This window comes from Notothenia rossii, assembly GCF_949606895.1.
Source record: "Notothenia rossii genome assembly, chromosome: 8".
Taxonomy (NCBI): Eukaryota; Metazoa; Chordata; class Actinopteri; order Perciformes; family Nototheniidae; genus Notothenia; species Notothenia rossii.
The window spans coordinates 43,090,858-43,115,232 of NC_136906.1; the positions used below are offsets into that span (position 1 = coordinate 43,090,858).

The 24,375-nt window shown below is 40.5% G+C and overlaps 2 protein-coding genes across 5 annotated transcripts in view; both read left to right on the top strand.

Annotated features, from left to right (window-relative positions):
• The window catches only part of enah (ENAH actin regulator), a 229,006-nt gene that overhangs the window by 147,560 nt on the left and 57,071 nt on the right, over positions 1-24,375 (top strand). For all 4 annotated transcript variants that reach the window (XM_079642349.1, XM_079642348.1, XM_079642350.1 and 1 more), the window contains exon 5: positions 3,749-4,122. In XM_079642349.1, the coding sequence (XP_079498475.1) occupies positions 3,749-4,122 (374 nt within the window). The remainder of the gene's footprint in view (positions 1-3,748; positions 4,123-24,375) is intronic.
• On the top strand, positions 15,128-18,434 carry LOC307014451 (uncharacterized protein). The gene is made up of 3 exons (XM_079642352.1): positions 15,128-15,178; positions 15,734-15,828; positions 16,242-18,434. The coding sequence occupies exons 2-3, from the start codon at positions 15,751-15,753 to the stop codon at positions 18,153-18,155; spliced, it is 1,992 nt and encodes a 663-aa protein (XP_079498478.1). The 5' UTR covers positions 15,128-15,178; positions 15,734-15,750; the 3' UTR covers positions 18,156-18,434.

Sequence of the window (24,375 nt, forward strand, 5' to 3'; positions counted from 1 at the left end):
AGGTGTTACAATCCTATTTAAACTAGTTTACAACTTTATTGTCTTTCTAACACAACATTTGGCCAACAGTCAAGATTTTTAAAAGCCACAGAGTTATAAATCATTCATCAATGCCAGTGCAAACTAACTGAGGACAGACTGAGAAAGTACAGCCATCTCCAAAGAACGAGACAACGGACTGGAGTCTAATGACTCTCAGGATAAAGTTGGCATGTTAGCGCTCCCTGGCCCAGCTGGAGGGATCTGCTTTGCTCATACACACTCTGAGTACTTCCCAGTAGCAACGTTGTGTTTTCCTGACACAGAAGTTTACTCTATCCACACACTACTGTTTGTACACTGTCACTTGGTAGTCTCCACACACCTTTAGGTTGTGAACATTGGTAACACTTTATGGTAAGGGTACATGAATCATCATGACTTAATGCATGAATTCATTCATGTAGTACTCATGTAGTACTTCATGAACTATCAGTAATGTACAGGTATTAATGGTATCTCATGCATGACTTAATGCAGGAACAATACCTTAATTAGTGCATCAACTAATATAAGGTACCTCAATCATCATGACTTCTGAGTTATTAATGATGTTCATGTCTTCTTCATATAGATCTGCAGTTAAAGTGTCAGGCCAAAAAACTGACCAGTCACAGCAATTCCAAGTGTTGTAATCTTGATTAACTAAGCATGACTTTGTCATGACTTCATCATGTTTGTGCCCCTTCAAATAAAGTGGTGACCTGTTCCGTCGTTTGCACTGATAAATAACATGTGATTAATGGCCTATGTGAAATCACCTTATTAACCATTTGGTGCTCATGCATCAATCATCTTTGTGATCCCTCAAATAAAGTCAGCCCTTATGTCTATTTCGGCATCATGTATTTGGCAATATTACAAATGCAAATTAGATCATCATTTTGGACATAATTTCAATTATCAATTATTTAGTTAGGATTTTTTTTGAAGTATCAAACAGTATTATCTTAAAGCTCATAAACCATTTAAGATAACTCATATTAACACACTTTAATTTATAATCCAAAGCCAGCAAGATCACATTTTCACATATCATGTCACATGAGAAAGCAATATAAATATTCGACAAAGACACAATATACATGGCAAAAGTAAGTTAATAGTAAATCATACCATGTTTATATTGTTGAATTATTTGTGATTTGAACTTGACCACAACAGATCAAATGCACTGAAATGACTTGCGTATAGATCATCAGGGATTTATCATTCAGAAAAAACCTCCTGACTCATATGTAATGATAATAGATGTGAGGCACGGACAGGGGCTATCTTGAAACGTCCATCTTCTTCATATCTGAAGTCAGTGAGCTCTTGGTTGTTCAGGGAAACATGACCCGAATGTCTTTCAGTAAACGACGAGAGGTCCTTTCTTATGCCTGTTTCCAAGCCAGTAAGTCCATTCTATAACTGCAAGATGTTCTTTCAAAAGTTTCTCAGTTTGGTTTCCCCTAAGCTGCCAAATTATTGATTTGTAGTTAATCATGATGACAACACTTTGAATTCAACAGAATGCATCCACTACTGTGACCGACAGACAGGGTCACCGCTTTATTTGAAGGGGCACAAACATGAAGTCATGACAAAGTCATGCTTAGTTCATCATCATTACAACACTTGGAATTGCTGTGACTGGTCAGTTGTTTGGCCTGACACCTTAACTGCAGATCTATATGAAGAAGACATGAACATCATTAATAACTCAGAAGTCATGATGATTGAGATACCTTAGTTGATGCATTAATTAAGGTATTGTTCCTGCATCAAGTCATGCATGAATTCATGATGATTCATGTACCCTTACCATAAAGTGTTACCTGAACATTAAACTCATTCACCTGTTCCTAATCACTCTGTGCACCCTTTGGAGACATTTTAACAGTCATTGTTCACCAACAATGAACATTTTGTTAGTATCCTGTTGTACCCAAAGTCAGGGGATTAATTTACTAATTTAATAACCCTACAAACATTATGGTTTGAAATTAAGCCTCTCCATCTTTTGTACAATGAAATGACAGGAAACATATATCCAGAGCAAATTCTGAATATATATATATATATCATAATAAATATTTGACAAATCTATCAAATATTAATATATTTTATACTTTTTTATGTATTTACTGATGAATTATTTCATGAAAATAAACACAATGAAACTGGTTACCAGCCCTCAATAAGAGAGAGTTGGAACATATTTTGTAAACTACTACTACACACTGTGTATGTGTACGTGTGATCTTTGGTGGGATAATAATCCTCTTAGTTCTTAATAAATCAATCTGCCAACACAGCTGGTCGTTAAAGTGCAGCAGATTTGAAACGCTGATGGCAGTTTAGCCATCCTGGCATAGAAACGGGCAAGATGAAGACTACTGCCACAAATGATCATGATAACTTCCCTCTTTTATTGGAGGGACATGGGAGTCAATGAGATGGAGGTGTAGCAGACATAAAGATATATTCTAAAATCTCCTTAACTTCTCCCTTGCATCTTATTGGTCAGGATAATCCTGTGAAGCTCTGCAGCCGGGTCACTAGCTTTGATGCTATCTATTTTCCCTATATTCAGTCACAATGTAACCCAACACTGCAATAGTTACAAGCGAGTGATTGTGTGCAAAAGAGGGCCCATAGACAAAGAATCATCGTAACATATTAATAATAATAATAATAATAATAATAATGGATTACATTTTTTTATTAGAGCGCTTTTACAGGTGCTCAAAGCGCTTTACACACTTTAAATACACATTACACATGTGAGATGTAAGAGTGTAAGAGTAATTACTGTGGACATTACCCACAGGAGCAAATGCGGGTAAAGTGTCTTGCCCAAGGACCCAACGGCCTGACGCAGTGGCGGCCGAGGCGGGATTCGAACTGGAGTTCACCCCTTGATCTGATGACCAACGCTCTAACCACTGCGCTCTAACCACTGCGCCAAAACCGCCCCGATTATTAGATTACTGGCTCTTTTTATTGTATTAAGAAGAAGACAAACTTCACTTTATTGTTCTGTATCACATAGGCTTGAAATACACACATGCACAAACAGCATTAGTGTAGTGGAGAGGTGTCAGAGCGGTGGGGCTGCCATGCCTTGCTCAATGACACCTTGGGTGGCCTAAAACAAAGCCTGAATTTCTAAATTGACAGATTGTCTTCCTTTACTGTCATACAAGACACTTCTACCTGGTAATGAGAGTATGGCGCACACATCCTGTGTCTCTGTTATATACAGAAGCTGTGTTATTCTCGTTCATGCCCTTTTCTTATTTGAAATAGCTCTTACAGCAGTTTCCCTACAGAGACCAGTATAATTCTATCATCAGCATGGTTCTCTATCACACAGCTAACACACTGCTGCCTTCTGCTGACCCCTGCTGACTGAAGCTGCATCTGCACTTTACATAGAAGACCTACAGGAAGACCCCATATAATTTTTAATTTTTGCCTCTTATTTGATTTATTTGTCTTTGGTTTGCAGTTTGCAGCAGAAGGAGATTATAACCACAGGCAGTCCTCACTTTGTATTTGAATGTGCCCGGAATAGCTTGAACTGATATAATGACAGCATAGAAGCCTTTTCTCAAACTCACCTCACACAACCACAAAGTATACACTAGTCTAAGTATATATAATAATAAATAGATTTATTTCCCTTAATTAGTTATCTCGTCTTTCTCCTCTCCTCCTCCAGGCAGCTTCAGGAGTCGCAAAGGCAGAAGGAGATCGAACGAGAGCATCAGGAGCTGGAGCGCCAAGAGAGGGAGCGCCAAGAGAGGGAGCGAGGAGAGAGGGAGCGAGGAGAGAGGGAGCGCCAAGACAGGGAGCGCCTGGAGCGCGAGAAAAAGGAACGTGAACGTCAGGAACGTGAACGTCAGGATTTTGAAGCAGAGCGGGAGGCTCAGGCGGAGAGGGAGCAGCAGGAGCAGCAGGAGCAGCAGGAACAGCAGGAGGAGCAGGAGCAGCAGGAGCAGCAGGAGCAGCAGGAGCAGCAGGAGCAGCAGGAGCAGCAGCAGGAGCAGCAGGAGCAGCAGGACTGGGAGAGAGGAAGACGCATCTCAAACGCAGGTGAGTGATGCACGTTCCTGCCTACACACACACGCACACACACACACGCACGCACGCAAACACACACACACACACACACACACACACACACACGCAATTAGTCAGAGACCTCATATATACAGTATCCTTTATTTATCCTTTATCTAACCACGTAAAAGTCTCGTTGAGATTCAAATCTCTTTTGCAAGAGCGACCTGGTCAAGAAAGGCAGCATGAACAAAGTTACAACAGATAAAACACAAACAATACATGTAGACCAGGGGTATTCAACTAAAATGCAACGAGGTCCAGTTAGAGAAAATCTCCCCATGCAAAGGTCCGGAACATCAAAATGTCTAACTTGCTTTATGAATTAGTGTGGTATATATTGAAGTAGCCTGCAGCTTTATCAACGTCTGCATGTAATCAACATCTGACTGTCAATCAAATAAAGAAAGTACAATTCATAAACAACAATATTTATTGTCAATTATCATTGAACTATACAGATATACAGTAAAATACTGTGGATATGTGTAATGTTCCTCTCGGGCTGCATTTAAAAATAAAATAGAGAAAATAAATAAAATAGCTTTTGAAAATATGTGCATCTTAAAAGTGTTTAATTTTAGATAAAAAAAATAAAGTGTAGCAGCAGCTTGAGTTTCCCTTTTTCTTTGTTAACCATTTCACATCATGACTTAACAGTTTCAGACGATTATAGAACAATATCAGTCTTTACACATCATAACAATTGAACAATTTTAAAGTATCTCTTTCTTTCCCTCTTATATTGCAGTCCCTCACTCACTTTTTTTTAATTCAGTGCGAGAATTGAGCTTGAGCTTGTCCTGCCAGGAGTTTGTAAATCTGGGCTGAAATGGTGTCAGGGCCATTCTCATACACATGCAGGTGCTCATTGGTTACAGTGATGCAAACACATGGTATGGTGAAAAAAGAGAGAACTATTCGAAGCAGAAAAAAAACAGCGTAATATACCATCTGACAAAGGCCTGTGCTATAATGCTTCAATTAACTGGCTATTCTTTGTAATATACTCAGATCAATAGGAGACAGAGATGTTAAGTTATAAATCAAAGGTTTTTATTATTATTTACAGCAGGGGTGGGGAACCTTTTTCCTTTACATTTTTACAACATCCTCCGAGGGTCGTACAAATTATTGAACTCAACCTCTGCTTAAAAAAACTAAAATCACAGCCCATTCATTTGGCCTTTCTTTCATGTCGTGCAAAGAAAAAGCAACCTCTTAATCCAGATATCTCACCATGACTCACGTATGCACGCACGTGCACGGTTGTGGCATGACCACCAAAACAGAAAGATATGGACACAAGATGTATGCAAATGTATTTAGTATCCTATCCATGTCAACATGATTTAAGTGGGTGGGGGGGACCTAACCTCCTCTAGGAGGGTCCGGGGCATGCTCCACCAGGAAGATTTTTTTTAAATATTGAAGTTGAAAGCATCAATCTGGTGCACTTTGAGAGCAAAATTAAGAGATCTATGGATTCATCTTTCAACACCCATTAAATATGATTTAGAAGGTCTTAAAAATGATCGGATTTGAAAGGTACTTCTGTGTTGTGATAGCGTCTAAATGTGTTTTGGGGAAAATGTCCGGGCTGCAAAGTAACGAGTACGGTAATAGCCTTTCAGTTCCCCCCAACAATTTGCATTGAATTAAATCAACATGGAACCAGTAATCACTAACTTTGTTTCCCCCGGCCCCTTATTGGAGAACACCCAGCTAGTAACCTAGCAACCAAGCTTCAGCTTGCGGCAGTCAGAAACTCATGTATCTTCCAGTGGCGTTTTCTCCTGGAGGCCAAGGGAAGCCAGGCTTCCCCTGTTTTTTCGGATTGTAGTTATAATTTTTATAAATAAATAAAAACACTTTGTTTGGTTTCGGAAATTCTTTGTTGTGTGTTGCTGCCGGCCCGTCTCTCCCCCATTCTCATTGAGTATTTTAGAAAGAGTGAAACAGCGCCCCTCTAGATGTTATGGTAAAACAGTAGATTGCACTCTCTGTTGCGAGAGGAGGCCAGCCGAAATTGGCTTCCCTTGGTGAAAAAAAATGGAGGGATTGACCAATCAGACAAGGCTCACGTCATGCCCCTGCCAACCTGTGATTAGTTAGGGCCATGCCAAGGGAAGCCAGCGGCGGCAACTCAGTGTTGCAGTGACGCGTCATAAAAGCCGGAAGTAAGCTGGGCTCGGTTTCCCTCATGGATTTATATGACAAATCGACAAAAAAAGCAATGGGATTTCTCCATAGGATTTTGGAAAAATAGCTCGAAATAAGATCAGTGGAAAACTAACCTGTTAGATAAATGCATGTTTTGTTCAGTCGGATAATATCCACATGTCTACCCTACTTTTATAATTTTCGAATCATAAATCTAATCGATAGAAGATAGATAGTGTCACTGCACCACTCTCACCGCCGTTAAAAAGTAGCAAACAACTGAAGCAAGTGCAATTATGGAGGGTTGAGATTTGGAGTATTTAATCAAAAATAATTGTACTAAACTTCCGCTACAGCAGCAACAACAAATACAATCTTATGACAGGCCAATGCTCAAACTGGAGCTGTGTACAGCGAGGAAAAAAGGCGCTAATCGGACGTAAAACGTTAAAGGTCTCCTGATTTAGTTTGTGAATGAATGCTTATTAGAGTTTCGGCTGGAGAGTGCGTGTCGTCTATGGTGCGGACCCGTCGGTCACAGGCGTGTCTAAGTCTTGCATCTGTATGATACAAATCGGACCCGGCGCTACGAGGGGGCAAAAGGGGGCATTGCCCCCTCAGTTGTATTCTTTGCCCCCTCACTTTCAGCATCATTCATCCATCAAAAAGTACGATAAATGTCACAATTATTAAATAACTTTAAATAATTATTTTCCTCAATATACGTTACTATGTTTGGATCAGATATGTGGGCAGGCAGTCAAGCAACGTGTAAAAAAGCCTCAACCCCAAGTGAGCTTGTAGTCTTAATTCATGTTAGCGTGTGTGCTTAGCTGTAAACACAGTCCACAGACCAAAACGTCCGTTTTCTGGGCAAAGTCCCCGTTTTCGGTGGCCGGTACCCGGTTGAAACTCCGGTAAATTCTCCCGTTTTTGAATGTGCATTAAAAAACATAAAGCAAGGTGAAATAAAATGTTAGATGTCAGTAAAAACCAGTCTATGGTAAAAACAGAGTAACAGAGTTGTGTCTGTTTGTAGCGTTAGCGTATTTCTTCTTCTACTACTTTTTCTTCAACTTCTTCTTCTTCTACTTGTAATTCAATGTAGGCTACCTGCCCGCAAAATATATTATAAATATTGACATAGTACGACAAAAAAGCTTTAAATGAGGTAAGTTACAAATGTATGTTCTCAATCGTCAAGTGTGGGATTCAATATTACATTAGTTTAGATTCGATTCGATTTTTTCTATAATAATGATAATTATATGCTGTGTATGATATAAACCGTATTGGTACAATGAGTGACATCTAGTGACGGATTGTGGAACATTGATTCGATGTTTCGGTACCACTTTACAATAAGACGACACTTATAAAAGATTCATAAATAATTAGGTTATTCATTAAGTTGTAAACACTTTCTTAATCATTAAGAACCATTTATAAACCAGTTCTAACAGAGTTTTCATACGTCAACACAGGCTCACTATTTGGCAAGATGACTAAGCCTTATATTGGCTAGCTTACTTCGTCTTCTTCATCAGCCAGCATACTTGGTATCTTTTGTTCAGTGAGTTTATTCCCCCCCTTCAATCAATCAATCAATCAATCAATCAATGTTTATTTATATAGCCCAATATCACAAATGTTACATTTGTCTCAGTGGACTTCACAGTTTGTACAGAATATCAGTATGACAATACGACACCCTCTGTCCTTAGACCCCTTCCATCTTGATGTTTCTTGGCATCTCTTTATGACCATTTATTTATGAGTTACTAACATTTATAACTGCCAAAAGGGAGCCTTATTGTAAAGTGTAAAACACATTCCCATTTATTAATGAGTTACTAACATTTCTAATACGGCTTAGCAGTACATATAAATGTGGGCTTACTATTTGGCAAGCAACCGGTCACAGTTGCCCTGTTTATCTAAAATCTTATAAAAGCTTATTAATGATTTATAAAGTTTTCACAACTTAATTAATAAATGAATTACAAACTATTCGTAAACCCTTTATAAGGGTAGTCTTATTGTAAAGTGGTACCGATTTTTCTCATGGCAGTTTGACTCTAGAGACAAACCAGGGGGCTTTGCTTTTAATCTGTGTCTGTCCATTTGGTGTAGTATTTTATCCAATATTACATTTGGGTTACATATCAGTCACTTTCTTATGAAATGCCAGGTTTTAGGCCTTGCTTTGAACATTCAATTCTGAAAATAAAAAATCAACCACTTAATGATGATTAATGATTCCTTTTTCTTTAATCCTGACGTGACTAGTGTAGATAGTAATTAAGTAAGTCAATATGTATAGGAAGGCGAGTTAAGGGATAGAGGAGAAAAGGTTATGCTATAATTACAGAGCCTGTCAATTTATGAATTGAGGAAATCAACTGCTCTCCGTCAGCACTCATTTCAGACGAGACATATACCACGTGAAGATACGTTACGCTCGTGTTGTGTTCAAGGAACTTGTCCTTGGCCAGGAAAAACAGGTACTCGCTTGTTTAATTATTTTTGCGCTCTAGATTTCTTCTTCTTTTTTTTGAAGAAGTCGGACTGACGGACGGACTCCCGCCCCCAAAACGAAAACTTTTCGGTTCTCCACGAATTACACAAGTCACCAAAATCAGCGTTAAAAAAGCGGGAGGCGCCGAAAAATCCCCTATTGATGTATTGATTATAGCTCCGGATCCGTATAGTTCGGCGTCTGGATCCGGACCGCGGTCCGCCAGTTGCCGACCCCTGATGTAGAAGAATACCGCGGTCGTAAAACACAAATTAAATGGCACATTAACCAGCCAATATGCACATGAAACGGGGGGATACGTATCGTGAACCTAGTTATATAAGCAGAGGCGGAGCCCTCTACTGGACTCTATGGGTTCTACTCTCTATCATGCTATGCGTGCATTCACCTACTGAGTTGCATAAAGGTAGCCGGCCAATCGGGGCGAGCCTACCTGAATGCGCGCGTAGGGCCACAGTATATAAGGCGGCTACGCCTCCCGACCGTCATCCTAAACCAGGGGTCGGCAACAGGCTGACCGCGGTCCGGATCCGGACCCAGACGCCGGACTATATGGACCTGGACCTATAATCAATACATTAATAGGGGATTTCAATTTTGACGGGGCGATTCTATTTTAACCGCCGCCGACAGGGGGCGAAAGAGACGAGTGAGCGATACAGGGAGAGAATCACAGAAGAAGAGACGAGACCGCGGCTGAGAGAAGCGGAGAAGAAAGTGTGAAGAGAATAGTTAGCGATACAGGGAGAGAAGCGGAGAGGAGGGTGAACAGGCGTGTTAGCGGCACACAGGGAGAGACAACTAATTACACATTACAACAGAGCTTTGAACCCTGAGTGGACCCATTCATGTTCATCCAGCCCACTGGGAGCACAGAGCCAGTGTGTCTCATTTGTTCAGAGACCGTGGCGCTCATTAAAAGTGCCAAAACGCCACAATGAGACAAAACAAAAAGTGTTTGACCAAACATTCCCTCTCAAGTCAGAACTGAGGTCACAATAAATAAGCAGTCTGAGAGCCCAATATGATCAGTCCACCAGGATCAAAATTCAACTAAATATGGTTCCAGGGCAGGCTAACCGAGGCTAACCAATGAGCACCTGCATGTGTGTATGAGAATGACCCTGACACCATTTCAGCCCAGATTTAAACTCCTGGCAGGACAAGCTCCTGCTCAATTCTCGCACTGAATTAAAAACAAAGTGAGTGAGGGACTGCAATATTAGAAATATTAGATTGCAATATTAGAAAGAGAAACTTTAAAACTGTTCAATTGTTATGATGTGTAAAGACTGATATTGTTCTATAATCGTCTGAAACTGTTAAGTCATGATGTGAAACGGTTAACAAAGAAAAAGGGAAACTCGAGCTGCTGCTACACTTTAGTTTATTTATCTAAAATTAAGCACTTTTAAGATGCACATATTTTCAAAAACTATTTTATTTATTTTCTCTATTTTATTTGTAAATGCAGCCCGAGAGGAACATTACACATATCCACAGTATTTACTGTATATCTGTATAGTTCAATGTTAATTGACAATAAATATTGTTGTTTATCTTTATTTGATTGGCAGTCGGTTGTTGATCACATGCAGACGTTGATAAAGCTACAGGCTACTTCATTATGTCACACTAATTCATAAAGCAACTTAGACATTTTGATGTTCCGGACCTTTGCATGGGGAGATTTTCTCTAACTGGACCTCGTTGAATTTTAGTTGAATACCCCTGTCCTACACCCTCTTCAGCGAGCGGCATAGGAAAGACAGGTCCCCCAGGTAGAGGGCTCCGCCTGTGCTTATATAACTAGGGTTACAAGACGTAACCCCCCGTTATATATCACACAGGCCCTCTACTGGACTCGATGGGTACAGTGGGTGGAGCCCCGATGTATAAACGCCCTGTCGTCCAACAACATCAACCCATCACACTGCCCCTGACCGGCTTTTGGCTAACATCCACCGCACCCCCACTTCCTCCCATCCGGTTGTAATCGTGGAGAAGTCGGGGCCGCAGCTTGGATAAGGCACACTCACACACGCTTACCTCTACACTCACGCCGCTGAATAAGGCTGTTGGCACAGCCACAGCCCTTGTAGAGTGTGCACGGACCCCCGTGGAGAGGGCTCTCCCCACCCGTCCATAGGCATGTGTAATGCACTCGCAGAGCCATCCTTTCAGGCGCCTCTTGGAGAGAGCTTTTCCAGCCACACCATCCCCAAAGCACACAAACAGCTGTTCAGTGAGCCTAATGGCAGCCGTGCGCTCCACATAACATGCTAGCGCACGCTAGGGGTTTCACCAACTAATCGACTAGTCGACTAGTCGACTATCTTTACCACTAGTCGGCGATGTAGGCCCTAGTCGACTAGTCGTGGAAAAAAAAAATGGAGGTAAACGAGGTGCTGCAAAATGCTACAAAACCCGTCCGACATTCTTATGTATGGCAGTACTTCAACGAAGATGTAACCAACTCCACAGTGAAGTGTCAGTTGTGTACAGCTGTACTGAAGTACAATACAAATGCATCTGCTATGCGCAACCATCTGAAGATGAAACACCCGCTGCCGACAGCTAGCACTAGCAGTAATGCTAGCACCAGTGAGCAACGGACCGGCGTCAGCACTGAACAGAGGCAAACGAACAGCAAGAAAATATGGGTCAACAGTGATGCGGATGATGAGCTACGGGATTACTGCCAGCGGACACCGCATATCCCCACAATGGATAATCCACTGGAGTGGTGGGCAGAAAACGTGCACCGCTTCCCCCGCTTTCGAGGAGCTACCTGGCTATTCCAGCCACAAGCACCCCGAGTGAGAGGGTTTTTTCCATGGCAGGCAAAACTGTCACCCGAAAGCGGTCAAGCCTCCTTCCCTCACATGTCGATGCGTTGGTGTTCAAACCAAAAATATGGAAAAGTGGACGTTATCGTGGAGGACAGCGAATAAAGTGTTGCGCAATGCGCTGTTGCGCACTGGATTTGCGTGGCATTTATGTAAACAAGAGTTTTTTGCTGTCGATTTTGGTGAGTCCAGTGTTTGTTATTTACTCAGCCATGTAACACAAATTAAAATGCAGTGTTTAATGTTACTGTATGAGTTCCAATAGAAAATACAGTTGTAAACCTCTCTTTGTGTGTCTCTATTATGACGTAACGACTAGTCGACTAGTCGACTACTATTTTGAAAAACTAGTCGACTAGTAAATATTGGTAGTTGTGAAACCCCTAGCGCACGCACCGGGCAGAAGAGGTGCAACTTAGCCTCCCTGGCCCCAATATGGACAGATTAAAGCCACCTAACTGAATAGCCCTTGACCTGAACTAATTCCTTAGGCTCTTGGAAGAAAAGGAGGGGTTCGGTCTGATTGTCGCCCTGCTACGGTCACCCAGGATCAAAAGACAACTTGGGTGCACCGACAGAGCGGTCAGCTCGGACACTCTTCTGGCCGAAGTCAAGGCAAGCAGCATGACAGTGCTTTCAGGGAGGAGAGCTCCAGAGGCTCAAATGGTTCTGTGACCAGAGCCTCGAGCACCAACGGCAGGTCCCATTGCGGGGAGGAGGTTTGCACTACTGGGCGCTGCCTCCTGACCACTTGCAAAGACCACGACATAAGCGGCTGACTGAAGGCTGACCTGCCTCCAAATCCCACATGGCAGGATGAGATGGCTGCTGCCTACACCTTAATTGTGGAATGAGCCAGCCCCCTGTCCACCAGTATCTGTAAGTAGGATAGAATAGAGCCCAACTTATACGATAGCGGCTCTAGACTCCTTTCTTCACACCATCGCTGGAATCTAGCACACTTTGGCCTGTAACAGGCTGTAGTGCAATGACCACAAACTGGCGGCCCGCGGGCCACATCCGGCCCGCCAGACATTCTCATCCGGCCCGCACGACGGGGGTGACATTGCGTTGGCGGAGTGGTTACTGCGTTCGCCCCCCACCCATTCGTTTTTTACAACGTCTCGTGAGTAAGGTCCATTACCGGAGTCCAACAGAGAGGCAGCAGCTGCGGGACAGTAGACTGCGAACTGCGAAACCTTCCCTTCCTTGAAGAAGAAGTGATCCTTCGTTGTGAAAAGTCTGGCCAATGCGTTCCGCACCACAGCAGTTGCCCCGCTGCGACAGAGTCCAACAGAGAGGCAGGAGCTGGGGGACAGTAGCCTAGAAGCAGGGTTGGGTTGTAACGGAATACATGTAACGGCGTTACGTAATCAGAATACAAAAATCAAGTAGGCTAACTGTATTCAGCTGGCGTTACAGTTGATAAACGAGTAACCTGATAACAGTTACTTTCGTAAACCTGAAGTGAATACATTTTGGAATACTTATTGGAATTATTGGTGGAAAAGATTCCTCACAAAATGTAATATTCATTACCGGCAGAACTGTGTGCACACTGCACAGCGCTGCAGCATGTCTGTAAGCAAGAGAGAGATGCAGCGTGTCTGTGAGGCCTCGCCACCGCACCCAGATGAGAGAGAGAGATCTCTTTTTAAATATATTGAAATTTAGAAACGGAGATGGATAGATAAAATGTGCAAGATAACGTTTATGTAGCATTTCTTTATTTTCGAAATGATGACATTTCATAACGGGATAAAATCAAAGTGAATGGCCTGCTGCTGCTGAATGGGGCAAGTGACTGGAAACAGTTTTAAAAGTGATTACATTGTTTCAGATAATAAATAATAATGATAATTCTTTCTATTTAGGGGCGCCTTTCAAAGCACCCAAGGACACCTTACAATTCATAACATATTCCAAGGAAAGGTTTTAAGACAGTGCAAAGAATGCAGTCCGGGTGATGTTTTTTATGCGGGGTGCAGATGAGAGAGCTGCCAGAATGACACCAAGATGTTGTGTTTGGGTTCTTGATAAGCCATTAAAACAGTAAAATACGTGTTTTGAAAAACTTTTGTTACGTAGTGATCGTCTTCTCAATAGAACATCTTTGATAATGTCTTCTGGCCAATCAGAATCAAGATAACGGCGTGGTGTTGTTGCAGGAAGTCCTAACGGAGAATACTTTTGCTGTAGTAAATCTCTATACATCGTGTTGATAGAAATCAACACGTAATGAAATAAGACCCCACGGTTTAATGATTGATAGGTGTGTGGGCTGTCTTTCATTTTGCCACACAGAACAATGTTATAATAAACATACATACAAATGGATATATCCGCCTTCTTTCATTTATCTTTCCATTCCCACAACAATATACATAAAGAAGTGGCATATTTTGGATATAGTTCGAATGGTGATTAATCATGATTAATTAATTTTTAGGCTGTGATTAATCTGATTAAAAATTGTAATCGTTTGACAGCCCTAATTAAAACAAATCCAGAGTTACGTGTTTCTGTACTTCCTCTAAGAAGAAAGGACAGTAACAGAAGATCCCTGTGACGCCAGATGTGGTGTTGTTAATGCGATATGATATCCGAAAAAAAATTCTGTTTAGGATGGCCGAAGACACTACACTACCCATAATCCCCAGCTATCGTTTGGGACTACAGTTCCGTTGACAAACCCCGTGATTAATCTTCAAGCTCTGGGATTGGATGTTGGAGTGGCAGTGCGCCAACTTTACGCCGAGCGTCAAGCTCTTTGAAATGAAACGAAACCACGGCAGACTATCCAAAAATGGATTTGAACGCCCCCCCAGAACTACACATGCTGGCTATTGTGTTTCGCAACATGTACTCTATGGCACGTCTCTACTGGGAATTGTAGTTTTAAAATACGTTTTTCCCAAAATTAGAAGTTGACACTATTAAACTGTGTACAGCCCTGGAGGTTTAGGCGATAGGAAACACATTGGTGTGTACACATTTAAAACATGTAATTACTAAATGGGTGAAAATCGCTTGTATCCATAATGCGCAGCATTAATATATACCCACATGACAGCTCATTGTCACTTTGTAATTGTACTACAATTCAGAGGTTAACCTGGTATTTTTAATCCACCACATTTATTTTAGTTACTTTGCAGATTCTTACGGAGCCCTGGAGGGTTCATAGAGAGAAAAATAAATAAAAGAATTAAAGCGTGCGCACGCTTTAGTAACTCGTGCGCACGCTTTAGTAACTCGTGCGCACGCTTTAGTAAAACGTGCGCACGCTTTAGTAACTCGTGCGCACGCTTTAGTAAAACGTGCGCACGCTTTAATAACTCGTGCGCACGCTTTAATAACTCGTGCGCACGCTTTAATAACTCCTGCGCACAAGATAGTTAGGTATATAATGTAGCCTACAGCACAACAGACCAGCCTTTCTCCCCGAAGCATGAAGAGGAGTTCACCTGCTTGATCGGTAAGTTAAGTTGATTATTAGCTTGCTATTAAACATGAATTGCTAGCTTAACTGTGTATTTGGCCATCTACCTGTTAGTTGTGCTGGCTATTTATTAAGCAGCCGACCGACATAGCCAACTTGCTAAGTTTAACAAGCTAATACCGGTAGCACTAGCAGCTAGGATAAATGGTGTCAACACTAGTTTTTCAACCAACTGTTCGTGGATGTAGTGATAAAAACACTTTTGATTGTGCATCAAGTGTAATGTTCTTATTTGTTATAAATAACACACGGTCTTGAATCTTTAGACTAGCTTCACTAGCCACTTTATTAGCCAACAAGCAGTACCAAGTTACATCTTGTTCTACTCACTTCTATATGTCAATATATGTTATACTGCCACCTAGTGGTAACATATATGCATTGTAACTATGCATAAACATCTATCATTACATCAAGTTTTTTCAATGGATTTACAATGTCACCATAACATACTTTACAAATCCACAGTTCTTTGCAATCGTAAACGTTGTGAATGTCTGCAATTTATACTTTGTTTAATCCTCTTTCCAGAGCAGACAGTTGAAACAATGGATGCTGAGCTGAGGGGTTTGTTAATTAAGCGGAACATTTCTGAGGAATTTATCCAAAAGCTGGAAAATGAAAAGGTAAGCCACTTTACATATGTACGAATGTAAAGTGTGAATTGCGTACTACCTTTCCATGAGATGAAGAACAAGTCAAAGAACTGACAATCAATATTTTTGTTGAATCCAGAAAGCACACATTTTGGCCACAGTGAGGGTTAGTGTTGCTTACAAAAATCCAAATGGATTTTCTTTTTTAATGAAATTATTTTAGCAGGGATTGAATAACAGATTGTTGGAAATTTGGCAATACAAATAAAATTGGTAAGATGTTGAACATTTTAGGAGAGTATTCCCAATTGAAAGTGAATTTGAACTAATGTGGCTCAATGGTTTTAAGAGTCAAGTCATTCATAATTCTATTATTTATTTCGGCACATTAATATGTAATTATAATCATGCTCCCAACGATTGTTTTTGGTTTTTTTCTCCAGATTGATGCATCAGTAATACCTGCAATGACGGATGCTGACCTGGCAAAGTACATCCCTAAAGCTGGAGATAGAATAGCTACTGTTGCCTTCTGCCGGCATAACAATTCATCGCTTGACACAAAGAGCAGGAAAGACACAATGCTCACAAGGCTGCGACAGAGATTGGTCTCTGGTGAGGCACCAGTACCTGCAAAAAGAAAGCCATGGGCAGGAAATACAAGTGCTAAAAAGCAAGAGAGACGGGTTGAACTTGGATGGATGGATTTCGATGGAAAGCAGAAACGGTACAAACAAGTGAAGGCAATCAATGGTGGAGGAACCAGACACCTGAACATCAGCAAGGACAAAACATTAGTGGAAATCAAAGAAATGGCTGAAAACTTGTTTTTCCCCGATGGTTTTTCAAAGGGAAAGAGAAAGCTCTCATATTATTCAACTGAAATTGAATCTTCTCAGGTACAGGTCAGCAGTTCTAGCACTGTGGATGACTTGTATGAAGAAAGCAGAGTAAAAATCCTTAGATTGTACCTTCGTACCAAAATAAGGAAAGTGGAGCTGTCCTCAGATGAAGAGGAGGCAGAGATGCAGTTAACCTCAACCCCAGTTGTAGATCTTACTGGAAGTGAGCCACATTATTCAACTGATGTACAGGGGATCGATGACATGGTTCATCAAGAGATCGATCCTGAGATTATTATTGGGGCTATGGCAAATGATGGTGTGCAGTTAGATGACACACTACCGTGGAATGACCAGCCACCACATGGATTGGGCGACCCGCAACCTGCTCAGTGGAATGACCAGCCACCACATGGATTGGGCGACCCGCAACCTGCTCCGTGGAATGACCAGCCACCACATGGATTTGGCGAACCGCAACCTGCTCTTGTTACAGAGCCATGGAATGACCAGACAATGGATGAACCTGCTCCTGTTACACTGATTATCAGGAGGGGGCATTGTCTCACTGACCTTATCAAAGCCTTCACAAACCCAGACATTTTAAACACTGAGGTGTTTATAAAGATGCGTCTACCCAATGGTAAACTTGAAGAAGGAGAGGGAAGTGGTGTGACCCGGGACTGCTTAACTGAATTTTGGACAGACTTTTATGAAAGATGCACCTTGGGAGGGAATGTAAAAGTTCCCTTTATTAGGCATGATTATCAGTCTGAAGAGTGGCAGGCAATTGCCAGAATCTTAGTAGTAGGGTGGAGGATTGCTCGCTATTTCCCAGTGAAACTGGCAGTACCATTCCTTGAAGAGGCACTGTACGCCACATCCACCAGTAGCTTAAAGGACACCTTTTTGCAGTACGTGTCTGAACAGGAGAGAGAGGTCCTTGTTAAGGCTTTGGAAGACTTCAACTCTGTTGACACTGATGCACTGTTTGATGCCCTTGAAGCACATGAGTGCCAGCAGGTTCCTACCAAGGACAATCTGATCCCACTGCTTTCACAGATGGGACACAAGGCTCTCATACAGGCACCAATATATGTAATCAAGTGTTGGCGTCCCATTGTGGTGCACTTAGCAAGTGTGTTGCCACAAGATGCCCTGAATGATGTTATACAGCAGAAAACACCAACTGGAAAAGCAGTGAAGGAGCTCCTTCAGTTCCCAGATGAGATGACTCCACCCCAGACTGCAGTTGCCCGCTACCTGAAGAGATATGTAGGTGAAGTTGATCTGAGCACCCTTCAGCTTTTCCTCCGCTTCTGCACTGGTTCCAATTTAATGGAACAAACTATTAAGATACAATTCATCGAAACCTCGAACTTCGAGCGAAGACCACAATCTCACACATGTGGCTGCCTTTTAAAACTACCTGTAGGGTACTACAATTATCCAGACCTCCGCAGTGATTTTAATAGTGTACTTACAAGCTCTGTGTGGGTGATGGATATCATCTAGACAAGAAGGAGATAGCGTCTATAGGTTGCACCCACAATTTCTACTGCAGTTATGGTTTTGAAAGGAACATTTAAAGACAGGAGATAATTTTCAAGGTGTAAAAGGCTTTCTTTCAGCATTTAACATTTTTTCTTAGCTAGGCGCTACGTTTATATATGCACTTTGAAACTTTAATTTCTAATAACTTCTTCCGGTTCCTTCGACAAAAATGCAATGCAATTTCTCCATAGGATTTTGGAAAATAGCTCGAAATAAGGTCTGTGGTTGACACACATTGAAGAGACGGATCACGTTTTGTTTAGTTGGATAATCTCCACATGTCTACCCATCTCTTATAATTTTCGAATCATAAATGTATCGATCATAAATGTATCGATTCGAAAATTATAAAAGTAGGGTAGACATGTGGAGATTATCCGGCTGAACAAAACGTGATCCGTCTCTTAAATGTGTTTCAACCACAGACCTTATTTTGAGCTATTTTCCAAAATCCTATGGAGAAATTGCATTGCATTTTTGTCGAAGGAACCCATGCGCAGCTTACTTCCGGATTTTATGATGCGTCACTGCGGTTCTCTATACATCTTTACTCATAGTCACAGTAGAAGTTATGTTATGATATCAAAGAAGATACATGTTCTGATACACAGGAGCCAATGATTGTGTTCAATAGGCACACAACAGCTACTAGATAGCTCTATGCAAAAGCATAAGCTGAGCTAAGTAAATATGCATTTATGGTTAATTGTTAGGGATTTGCATATTATGTTTTGCCTTCATTTGAAAATCCTTGCACTGCATGAAATGATTGTTGTTCAAATCTGTACTATCAACATGTTGATTTGGAATAGAGTGATTCCAAAGGGCAGAATAACTATTGAAGGATGTTTTTGTTTTTATAGAATATTTTACTCCAATGTGTTAATTGTTGTTCCTGTTCCTGTTGTACACAGGTCCTATTTTAAGAGTCTATTCATTTGACTAATCTGGTCTTTCTGTTTAGCATGAATGTATTTTGAGCAAGGTAAACATTTAGTTTATGGGGGAACGTTTAAAACCTCAACGTTTACTCAAGTTCTTATGTCAGTGCCTGTTTATTGGTGACATTCAAGTTTGCCTAAGTAGGGCTTAATGTTCAAATAAGATTAAAAAAAGCACTCCCTTTTGTATTTGTGTTGGTTTTCTTATTTTTATTTGTCAATCATGTAACATTGTTACATTGTTATCAAATACTACTTCACTGCAAGGTCAGTAATGATCCCTTTCTTTGTTTGTTTGTTCCACACAATAAAAGACGATTATTATGTGAAGCACATGGAATAAAGATTTATCATTAAAGTAAGATACATTTTCTGTTCACTGTATATGACTTTACATGAGATATCAAAGGTGAATTAATGTTTACAATACATGTCACACATTGCTAGATACATTTACCATATATACATACATATAAATGTGTATATCCTAAACTATCCAAAAGTATATAAAGGAGTTAAAATTAGCACAGCCTTAAACAGCAGTAAAATGCAACATTAATTCAGCAGTAATATTAATCCTGAAACATCATATATAATAATAAAACACTGACAGGGAACATTTTACTGCACGGTGACTACTTTTACTATTCATACTGTTATTTACATTTAGCTGATCATACTTAAATACTTTTAAATATGTAAGGTTTTAAATGTAGGATATAGTGGAGTATTTCCACAGTTAGGTAGGGTTTTTACTTCAGGATTTTCAGAATAAAAGCTTAACTGCTTGTGCACAAGAATTTCTGGTTTTTCAGTATAAAAGAGCGTTTAAACTGACGGTATGTTTAAGCTACATTATACCATCAAAACATTGATTTTAATTTCTAACACAGCACATTCTCTGTGCCCATGTAAGTGCGTAAAAGCCTTGGGTAACCTCCGACATTCTCTATTGCTTTGACAAAGTAGCTTCCAATTACTTTTGGGTCGCTGTTGGTGAAAGCTGCTTTTAGCCAGATAATCCTACGGGAATATCCGTCTATGCATCCATTAATGCATATTCCATAGGGCTTGAGTTTGTCGTAGCCATCTACGTGCCATATGAAATTAGGCCCTTGTGAAAAATACTTTCTCCGGCTGAGACGTCTTTTCAGGCGAGCTTGAGAGTTGACTGGGTCGAGCAGAGAAAGAAGGATCCTGACGTCTTCTTTCCGGATGCGGATACCTCGCTCCAAAAGCTTTGCATACATCCAGCGATATCCATGAAGTTGTCCAGGGCCTCCCAATTGACCAACTATATAGTCGATAGCAACTTCCAAATCAGCATATTTCCGACGATTTAATCCACACGCTCTCAATATTCTCCTTAATGTACTTTTACTAACAATTATCCCTTGCAAAGCAAGTGTTGTCAGGATGTCTTGATAACTCATCCCAAGTCCAAAGTAAAGCTTAATTAAAGCGTCTCTATCCATAGCTACAACCATTGACCTAACCCTAAGCGCTTTGCCAGGTCAGCAAGCAGGTGAACTCCTCTTCATGCTTCGGGGAGAAAGGCTCGTCTGTTGTGCTGTAGGCTACATTATATACCTAACTATCTCGTGCGCACGAGTTATTAAAGCGTGCGCACGAGTTATTAAAGCGTGCGCACGAGTTATTAAAGCGTGCGCACGAGTTATTAAAGCGTGCGCACAAGTTATTAAAGCGTGCGCACGTTTTACTAAAGCGTGCGCACGAGTTACTAAAGCGTGCGCACGAGTTACTAAAGCGTGCGCACGAGTTACTAAAGCGTGCGCACGCTTTAATAACTCGTGCGCACGCTTTAGTAACTCGTGCGCACGCTTTAGTAAAACGTGGCCACGTTTTATTTATTTTTCTCTCTATGAACCCTCCAGGGCTCCGTAGATTCTAATTAATGATTTGTAATATAAACAACCCTTACATCAGACTTTAGTTACACCTGAGTAAAATTCAGGGAAAGGTGATTGTCAAGTGCCAACAATCAGGAGAGATATTTGATAGTTGGTGCTTGAGAAGACTAAACATTTCTGCAGATCTCTATAAAGTATATTAATTACTCATTATTCTCTACTAATAGTTTATTAAAAACTGTATATAATTGCTATTTTGTACATCCCTTTCAAGATTTCCTAAGGTTTATTGACATATCATATACACAACTACAGTTATGCAACAGTGCATTACAAGAAATCTATCAATATGTGTGTATACCTCCACCATTAAACTGTCAAATTCTGCACATTTCTTGTACTATCTACATACATAAGACTATAATTTATGTGTATAATATCAGTTAAAATAAGTGCTTCAACATAGTTAACATAGAAGGAAAGTAATATGTTAGACGTTAATTACTTTGTCAGGCTTAATATATCTATCTAGATAGATACCCCCAAAGCTTTTTTCTTATTTGAAAGAAGACCTTAACCTAAAGTATTCTTAAATGTGTTAATAAAGGTTAATTAGTTTGTCTGTTTTGCACATCCTCATATTAATATATTTGTACATCCAGCACTAAACTGTTTTATTGTAGAGATCACTTAAAATATCTTCTTGATTTTTATATTCTATATTTCTATCATTGACCTTCTACTTTCCCCCTATGAAAGTATGTACTCTTAATATTTTTTTCATCAAATAACATTATTCAACAAAAATAACATTATTCAACAAAAATAATTCAATAACATGCTTTAACCACTAGGCGGTGCACACAAGGTACACACAGCATACTAATAATAACTTTGTATAATTAGTGTAGGACACTTACAATATGTATAACATCTGAAGATCTATAGTTTACTAGTTTTATTCATGTTTTTACATAATTTTACAGCATATATCGCTATACTATTTCTCATGTTTTACTTCTACACATTAATATCTGATTTGTAAAACATCACAGACAGAAAGGTATATCCGTCAATTAATGGTAAGCTATTGAAATTGTGATTCCATAGATGTGTCTACCATCACCCAAATCCCCTGACTATTCTCTCAACTCAGTATTTACATTCTTATATTCAAAGAAAATCAGTAATATCTTTAAAAACTACAAGTCCTTTTATATCAGCTGTGCACCGTTATGGTGTAAATATAACCTATCTACCAATTGGATCAAATATAAAAGTCAGCCAAATTACTATTGATACTGCAAGGTATACTGTAAGGTAGTATTTTGTGAAAAGAAATGCAAGATGTTGATATATTTATGATCCACGTCACATATTCAGTTTTGGCGGCAGTTCTCCTGTTTGTCGAAGTCTTCTCAGCAGGGCTTTATAAATAGAGAACTACGGCAGATATGTAATATTTAATGAAGCCGAACCGTGTATTACAATGCAGTTATGTGATGACTTCCAAAGAGAAAAGCAAGAACACTCGGAATAAAGTATTATTATTATTTTTTTTAAATGTTTTCGGATATCATATTGCTTTAACATCGTATCCCAACATGCATTGCGACTAAAATATCCAATCAACGAGCTTCAAGCTGAGGATCTTTCAGCGGGTGGTTTGTGGTGTGTATCGCTCGAAATTTCCCTTATAGGCCTACGTCTGTTTCCGGTGACTTTATTTACGGCTAAAAAGCATGCTAAAAAGCCCAAGATTATAGAATTAAACAAATAAATAAAAACAAGGATATTGTGTGTTATTGTTGAGTAAATAACAGTGTCTTATTTAGAAAAGACAAATTAGAAGGAAAAAAATAATTAAAAAAATACAGATTTCAGTATTTTGAGGCTCTGAGCCCCATTTACTTTCCTCACAGACGGCAAAAAAAGTCAGACATTATACGATTTAAAATAAAAACAAATAAATAAAAAGATAAAACACTGGCATGTAATTTACGTTAGAATAAATAGAATGGTTTTGAATAATAGATGAGAGTAAAATCTACGTCACTTTACAGCCCCGCCCACTTTTGGGGAAACCAACGCTGTCATTTGAACGGCGATCAAGCCTGAAGCCACAGAGACCTTCTGTTATTGTCCTTTCTTCTTAGAGGAAGTACAGAAACACGTAGCTCTGGATTTGTTTTAATGTTTGAGGTGCAAAAACGACACTGCAGCTTTTTGGCATGTTAAAACTATTATTTTCTGCCTCGCTCATGAGAGTAACAGCTGGCAAAATTACAGCCTCGCCTACTGATTTCAAATGTGATATTTATAAATCACTATTATCATTATCATAAGCAAGACAATAAATGGCAAAGATATGTAGAAAATAAACGTATTTGAGATACGTTCATAACAAACGTAACGTGGGAGAAAATAAGTTTCTCGCTAAACATAATTGAGAATGCAGTTTAGTTCTGTGGGAACGTAATTTTTAGGAATTTATGAATACAAATAAAATAAAAGAAGCCTCCCGTGAGTTACTACAAGCTATAAAGTAGATTTAAAAAATGTTTTATAGAATAAAAGCTCACTGCGGGACGTTGTAGAAATGCGTGTGGGCACCACGACAAAGGAGCCTCATTCACTTTACATTGGGGTTGTTTGCGTGGTGCAGACACGTAAATGTAGCAAAGTTTGTGACTCCACCACTCGATGTGGGGTTAAGGAGTCGTGGTGGAGTCACGCCTTCTGGTGAGATCAGGTTGGACAGACGTTCCCACCTCACCCTCCCCAGGAGGGGGGGGATAAGGTGCAGCGGTGGAAAGGCGTAAAGCAGCTTTCTTGGCCATGGCTCGTGTGCAAATGTGTCCACCCTCAAGGGCGGATTGTCCCACCGGGAGGACCACAGGGCACAGTGGCTGTTGCGCCGATTGGCGAACAGGTCCACCTCTGCTCTCCCAAACTGAGTCCAGACCTGCTTCACCTTCTCCGGGTGAATCCTCCACACCGCCTGTTTTTGCAACAAGACCTGAATCTCTGCCTGAATCTCCTCTTGGGACGATAGATTTGCCTCTCCTATGCCTCTGAACGGAGGAGGGATGCTGCAAAACTGGAGTGAATAACCCAGTCTCAGTGTCCTCTCCATCCACACTGTCAGTACACAGCTGAGCTTCCACTCCCCATAACACTGCGTTAGGGGACATGCAATCAGCATACAATCAGCTGTAGAGCCACAGAGACCCTAACCCTCTCTGGTGGCCCACTCCACCGACAAACCCTCCATTAAAGGAAGCTTGGTCCATAGGGGGCTGACACAGAAAAGGCCAATTTTCCACTGAAGTCCTTGAACGCACCGCGGCACGCTCTTGTGGGAGCGTG